At 54.4% G+C, this 7,282-nt stretch overlaps 1 protein-coding gene across 1 annotated transcript in view; it reads left to right on the top strand.

Moving 5' to 3' along the window:
• The first annotated feature begins 630 nt into the window (after positions 1-630).
• Positions 631-7,282, top strand: part of Pgpep1 (pyroglutamyl-peptidase I) — a 9,188-nt gene continuing 2,536 nt past the window's right edge. Inside the window, exons 1-3 of the mRNA XM_005370580.2 lie at positions 631-737; positions 2,644-2,696; positions 6,242-6,358. Of these exons, the coding sequence (XP_005370637.1) occupies positions 704-737; positions 2,644-2,696; positions 6,242-6,358 (204 nt within the window). The 5' untranslated portion in view covers positions 631-703. The remainder of the gene's footprint in view (positions 738-2,643; positions 2,697-6,241; positions 6,359-7,282) is intronic.

The raw sequence follows: 7,282 nt of genomic DNA, 5'->3' as shown, positions 1-7,282 counted from the left end.
TATACAATCCGCACTTCATGGAAGTTGATAAATAAATGATCGGCCCGTCCTCAGAGAGCTGGCCCTGTGCGCGAGCTCGTAAGGGGCTATATCCTATGAAGTAAATGTTCCCTTCGTAAGAAGGTAAACTGAGGCTGGGAAGGGTGGAGAGGGGCGCACTCCCATTGCCCACTTAAACGTTGGAGGCGGGGATGGGGCGGAGCTGGCTCAAGAGCAAGTGGAGGGGAGGGTGCTGAAGGAAATGGGCGGGTTCAGGCAGGGGTTGGGGGGAAGCACGGGGCTGGGCAGGGCGGGGCAATGCCCGGGGCGGGGCCAAGTGGGGACCAGGTATCCTCGCCTAGGCTTGGGCGTCTGGGGATCTGGAGCCCGACGCGGTGGCGCTCGGGGGCGTGGCCAGGAGCGTGCCCCGTTCCAGGCAGGACTTGAAGGCGGGGCTTTGGAAGACTCTGGGGCGAGGTTGGGTCGGGGTGCGGCTCCCGAGGGGCGTGGCCAGGGAAAGGGCGTGGCCCGAGGGCTGGGGGGGGGGTAGCGGCGCGCTTAGGGCTCGGCGGGACCCGCGGGGCCGCGCATCTGCTCGGGGGCGTGGCCGGGGCGTAGCCGCGCAAGCCCAGCGTTCGGGGGCGGGGCCGGGCGGCCGGGCGGGGCTCTCGGTCCGTGTCCGCTCCAGTCTCCGCCGCCGCGGTCCCAGTAAGCGTGTCCGGCCATGGAGCAGCCGCGGAAGGCGGTGGTGGTGACCGGTAGGTGAGGCCGGGCCGGGGGCGGCGGGGCAGGTCTCGCGGTTGCCACAGCTTTGCAGTTGTCGCCGCCCGCGACAGCGCCGTTCGGCCCTGGCGACCTGAAAAGTCTGAGGTCCCGCGGCCCGGAGTTCGGGGTGCGTGGGGTCTGGGGTGCAGACAGGTCCCCTCGCGCGCTGCAGCTCCTCCCTGCCCCTCCCGAGCTAGGGCCTGTCCCCACCCCCTGACCTCTGGGACAAAGGCGGGTTTAGGCCAGGAAAAGTCCAGGTGACACACTGTTAGTTCAGCACCCTGCATTGTTGGGGGGCCTGCAGCCCGGATCGGAGTAGGTGGAGGCCTGCGTCAGCCTGACCCCAGAATGGCCCAGTGACTTCTGGCTTCTGTCACCAACATCCCCGGAAGCTAACCATACTTATTTCCTGAGACTCGGCCTGGGGCCGCTTGGTGGAGTCTACTCCGCCAGGCCTTGGAGGAGGGCACTCAGGTTAAACCTCTGCCGGGAGAGGCCACACGAAGCAAGCTAGGAAAACTCCTACAGGTGTTTTGTAACTGAGGAAGGTTCTGGCTGTAATTCCTCCAAACTGGAGGAAGCTGCTCCCCTGCTGGACAGGTGTGACTGACCGGATCCCGGATCCCGTGGAACATACTATGGCGGGCTGTTTATTTGACTGGTTGGTTTATAGAGAGAGTATCATTTTGTTGCTCTGTTCTGCTGACCTGGAACTTACTCTGTGACCCAGGCTGGCTACAAATTCAGGGTGATTGTTTAGACTCACAAAAGCTGAGATGAACAGTGCGTGCCACCATGATGAGGTGCTACCAAGATGTGGCCTCTACCTGCTGTCCTGAGGTATGGTGGCCATCTCTTAACACTGGCAGCAGGTGGGACCCTTACACCTGAGTTACATTAACCCAGATTCTTGGAGGACCGTGACTTCTTTAGGGTTAACCAACCCTTTTTCCAGGGTCGCCTAAAATCATTGGAAAACACAGATGTTTACAGTACAGTCACAGCAGCAGGGAACTCACAGTTACGAGGTTACAGCAAATGGCTCCATGGCTGGGGTCACCACAGCGCGAGGGATTAGATTAGGTCATTGAGCCTGGGATCTGCCTGTCTCTACTTTTCCAGCCCTGGGGTACTAGTGTGGGCCACCACAGGCGCTGTGTATTGTGTCTGAACTCAGGTCCTTGTGTGACAAACATTTTGCTCACTGAGGTATTTTTATGGCTCTCTTTATTTTGAAACAAGGTCTCATGTATCCTGAAATTCCCAGTTCTCTTGCCTCGGCTCCTAGGTCTGTAGTGTGCGCCATGGTACCCAGAGTGACGAGAGTCGGGAGCTGAGTGTGTTGATTTTGGTTTTTCCTTTTTGTTTTTTCAATGTATTTTCTGTCAACCCAGTGGCTAGCCAGCTTAGCAGGATTTGAACCCAGCGCTTTCCACTCTCTTGCTGTGAGATCTCAGCAAAATAGCTTCCTCTCTCTGCTTCAGTCTTTACTCAGGGCTGTTAAACCCAGGAAAGAAACCAAATGCCACAATGCCTTGAGTCTGCCTTAGTCAGAGGTAATGCCTAAAGGCTAAGGGACCAGGAGGAGGTGGTGTTCAGGTAGCCCCGCCCACAGAGATCCCACAGAGCCTGTGAACTCCTCATGAAGGCCGTGGTCCTGGGTTCCCAGAGCTGGAAGACAGCCCATCACAAACAATGACAATATAACTGTAGTTTGTATCCTGACTGGAGAGTGAAGTTGTTAAAGGAGAGACCCACTTCCTGGGTGTCCTACCAGGTGTGAGTCCTGTCATCCCAGCGCTCAGCAAGTGGAGGCTCCTGTCCATGGCTGGGTTGGTGATAAATAGTGTGGGGGTATGTTGGGTGGGAAGACAGTGACACCTCTTTTCCTGTTTTCAGGGTTTGGGCCTTTTGGGGAGCACACTGTGAATGCCAGCTGGATCGCTGTTCAGGTAATTTGGAAGGCTTGGGGGGCAGCCTAGCCCAGAGCTGAGTGTCTTCCCACGTGTTTAAACACAATTTAAACATCCCAGATGCGAACCAATCCAGTTTGTTTGTTGAGCGCTTTTTTTCCCATTTGTTTTCTTGTTTTATTTTTTAGCCTAATTGTAACTGTATCGCGCAGGCTAACTTCAGACTCATGATCCTTCTGCCTTGGGCTCCCGAATGCTAGAACCAGGCCTGGCTGAAAGCCTTTCCCACTTCCTGCTGACCTGGTGTTTGGGCACCCCTTTAATCCCAGAGGCAGAGTGAGTTCCCGGACAGCCAGGGCTGCATAGTCAGACCCTGGCTAAAAAACCAAACTAACCCCAGCCCAATCTGCCAAGGCTGGGGAGCAGATGGGCACACTGGGCGAGGGCTTAGCCCCTTGGGAAGGAGGGCAGTGACCCTCAGCAGGCATCTCTTCCCAGAGTTTGGTAGAAGGAGCGGCTCCACAGACTTGGGTTTCCTTCCATATGGGACATTCAGACGGACTCAGGGACAGTTGAGTGGAGAGAGAAAGACAGACGTTTGGTTCTTAGATAAATTGGCTGGCAGAGAGGGCAGCCAGACCCGGATTAATTTTAGCCCATTAGCTGTGTGATTTAAGGTCCCTCTCCCCACCCAAGACTCCCACGTCCCCTGCCACCAGCTCGTCACCCTCCCCACCTCAGAAGTCTCAGCCGCTTGCTGCTGCCCCTTTTCTTTCCCACCTTCACACTGCAAGCTGGATGGAGGACCCCAGGGTCCCCAAGACCTTGCAGATGGGAGTGTGGCTGGGGCCCCTGCTTGCACACCCGCTCCCCAGAGCCACAGACAAAAAGAACCAGTGTGTCTCTGTAGACTTGTGTGTCTGGCTTTGTGTGAGCTGCAGACAGGAGGCACAAAGCCGGTGTCTGGATTCCTGGGCTCCAGACTCCGCCATCTGCATGTAAATAGGAAGGAAAATCAATTAAACAATCTTTGGGAATTCCCTTGGAGCTTTTGCGCTCCAAGGAGAAACTTTTGTTTCATACAAAAACCAAACTGTTTCTCATCTTATTCCCTAAAAAAATGTTATTTTTTTATGCATTGTCTGTTGTGTATGTGGGAAGGCCCACATGGGAGGGCAGAGATGGGAGGGTCTTCAGGATCGAACCCGGATTACCAGGCTTGGCCATAAGCTCTGTTACCTGTTGAGCCACCTTTCCAGACCATACTGCCCACCATCTCCCTTTTTGAAGTTTTAAGACAGGGTCTGCACCCTGGCTGACCTCGAACTCCTGACCCTGCTGCCCAGCTCCCCAGTGGATGTCAGATGTGCTCCCTGACTGACCTCGAACTCCTGACCCTGCTGCCCAGCTCCCCCATGGGTGACAGGTGTGCTCTAGCACACCTTCTGTGAGAAACCGATTAATCGGTTTCAGATAAGACCTCACTCTGCAGGTGATTCTCCTGCCTCAGTTTCCCAAGTGTGGGGATCACAGAGGGCACCCTCATTGCCAGCTTTCTCTTCATCCCTCCCAGGTCTGAGGTGGTGGGCTGTACATCTCTCCATGGGAGAATAGGCAGTGTCAAGGTCCAGGAAGCCTTTGGCTTGTTCCTGCAAAGTCTGGCCCTGAGTGGGCCCCAGAGCTCGGTGATACCCTGGGGTGATTTCTGCCACCACGAGTCTAGACAGACCCTCCAGGAATAGTGTGAGCAAACAAAGAAGGCCTTTGTGGTGGGGTCAAGGGACCCGGTCAGATGCAGCTACAGCCGTGCCCGATTTTGTGGCTGTCTTTTCGGCTGGACAAAGCCACAGCTGCACCCTCTGGCCCGGAGCTTTCCAGCGTGCTGAGCAGTGTGCCAGGAGGAAGCGGGGTGGGATTTGGGGTGTCGGGCAAAGGCAGAGCCAGACGAGGGTGACTCATCCCCACACACTGTCCTCTGCCCAGCAGAGTCCTCACTGAAAGTGGAGGCTCATGGCCTTCACAGGGACGTTAATCACCTGCTGGAACCCCTCTACTGCAGACTGCTCATCCTGGCCTCGCATAGTTCTCAGCCACTCGTGGGGAACCGAGGGCAAGCGCATACCAAACACCAAACACACATTGATGTGTGTGTGTGTGTGTGTGTGTGTAGGGAGTTTCTTAGTCTGTTTTCTCTATGTCACCCTGACTATCTTGGATTCACTATGTAGACCAGGCTGGCCTACAACTCACAGAGGCTTCTCCTGTCTTCTCCTCCTGGGATTAAAGGCGTGCACAACCACCACCCAGATAGCTTTGTTTTAATTGTGTATGGGGGGGGGCATGTGTATATGGGTGCAAATGCCTCCAGATGCCTTAGGCCTGGGGTCCCCTGGAAGAGCAGAGAGATAGGGTCTCCCTGTAACCCAGGTTTTCCTGGAACTCACCGCAATCCTCTTGGCTCAGTTTTGGCCTCTGAGTGCCTGGTGACAGAAACACCACTTGGTTCACCGGGGGCGGGGAGGGGGGTATTTATTTTGCTTTTCTAGTTTGTTAACCAGTGAAGTTCGAAAGTCCATCAAATACAGTTGCCAAGACAACGGCTTGCTCTTTGCCCCTCCCTGATGTTCACCCAGCAGGTGGCGCACGTCCCCTGTTCCAGAACAGTCCCGAAGGAAGAAACTTTCTTTCATGCTTTTTGATTGAGTTTAGGTGTTTGTTGAGACAGGGTCTTCTTGACCTTCTGACCCCTGCCTTCATCCTGCAAATGTCTGGGGCTGACAGGTGTGCACCACACCTGGCGCTGGCATGGACCGGTACCTCTCCTGCACGCTTATTGGGCACTCACTGAGCTGCCAGTACTCTTAACAGCGAACTTAGCCCTAAACCTTTTTCCTTTAATTTCTTGTTTTGTGAGACAGAGTCTCATTATGAAGCCCTGGCTGGCCTGGAATTAGATTCATGTAGAGAAGGAGGCTGGCCTTAATCTAGCAACAATCCTCCTGCCTTAGCCTCTCAGGTATTAAGACAATCCTCAGGAATATGACAGTGACATCTGCTTTAACATCCTTTCTGTTTTGTTTTGTTGTTGTTTGTTTTTTGAGACAGGGTTTCTCTGTGGCTTTGGTTCCTGTCCTGGAACTAGCTCTGAAGACCAGGCTAGCCTCGAACTCACAGAGGTCCTCCTGCCTCTGCCTCCAGAGTGCTGGGATTAAAGGTGTGCCCCACCACCGCCCAGCATTAGCCTCCTTTGTCGGGAAGTGCCCTCGCCCCATGTTTTGTTACAGCTACACAGAGAGACTAATCCAGATCTTTCCCAGGTCTGTACTGTGCGTCCCGATCTTTTCCGGTGTTTCCCAGGCAGCTCTGCGGTGGCCGTGGTCCTGAGGAGAAGCTGCTGCCCCAGCTGCTGCTCTGGGTACCCAGTGGGTTGCCAGGTAGTCAGAGGACGACCTCAAATGCCTGATCCTGCGTCCAGTCCCGAGTGCTGGGTGACAGCACACAGCGCAGCCAGCTGAACTGCCTGGTGTCTGAAGATGGGTGTCCCCTGCGGCCTCCCCATCCTCACATGGTGTCTTCTCTCCCAGGAACTGGAGAAACTGGGCCTTGGGGACAGCGTGGACCTGCACGTGTATGAAATCCCTGTAGAATACCAGACAGTCCAAAGGCTCATCCCTGCGCTGTGGGAGAAACACAGCCCCCAGGTGAGCAGTGCACAGGAGCCCCCTGAAGATCCACCCACCTAGTCATTGCTCTGGCCTGTGAGTAGTCACCATGACTACTCATAAAAGCTGGCATCCAACTAGAGGCCAGTTCGCAGTTCCAGAGGTTAGTCTAGGATCATCACAGGGCAGCATCCGCCTCCAGTGCCACACCTCCTCCGCCAAGGCCACACCTCCTCACCCTTCCCAAACAGTTCCAAGCCCTGTTGACTGAGCACTCAAATACATGGACCTGTGGGGCCATTCTTTTTTTTTTTTTTAATATTTATTTATTATGTATACAATATTCTGTCTGTGTGTCTGCCTGCAGGCCAGAAGAGGGCGCCAGATTTCATTACAGATGGTTGTGAGCCACCATGTGGTTGCTGGGAATTGAACTCAGGACCTTTGGAAGAGCAGGCAATGCTCTTAACCTCTGAGCCATCTCTCCAGCCCTGTGGGGCCATTCTTATTCAAATCACATCACCTCTGGCACAAGCCTGCCAGTGTCACACCGTACCATAGGTCAGTGCCACACCCCAGGCAGTGACTGGGGACCTTACAGGGCCTTGCTGCCCTCTGTGTGCCAGCCAGGAAGGGTTTGAGTAAGTTCCAGTTAAATGTTGAGTGTATGAGGCCCTGGTGCACCCAGCACCATCAAAGGAAGTATTAATAAAGAAAAAAAATTGACTTTCAAAAAAACACCTCAAACTGGGTGGTGGTGCATGCCTTTTATCCTAGCACTTGGGAGGCAGAGGCTGGCAGATCTCTGTGAGTTCAAGGCCACGTTGGTCTACATGGGAGTTCCAAGACAGCTAGGACCACACAGAGAATCCCTGGCATGAAAAAAAAGATGTAAAAAAAAAAAGCTACCTAACAATCATTTTGTACCCCTGTGTGGGTGTCTACCTAACAGTCATTTTGTAC

Source organism: Microtus ochrogaster, unplaced genomic scaffold, assembly GCF_000317375.1.
Source record: "Microtus ochrogaster isolate Prairie Vole_2 unplaced genomic scaffold, MicOch1.0 UNK81, whole genome shotgun sequence".
Classification (NCBI taxonomy): domain Eukaryota; kingdom Metazoa; phylum Chordata; class Mammalia; order Rodentia; family Cricetidae; genus Microtus; species Microtus ochrogaster.
The sequence above is the reverse complement of the archived record's forward strand: the minus strand, read 5'-3'. Positions and strand labels throughout refer to the sequence as shown.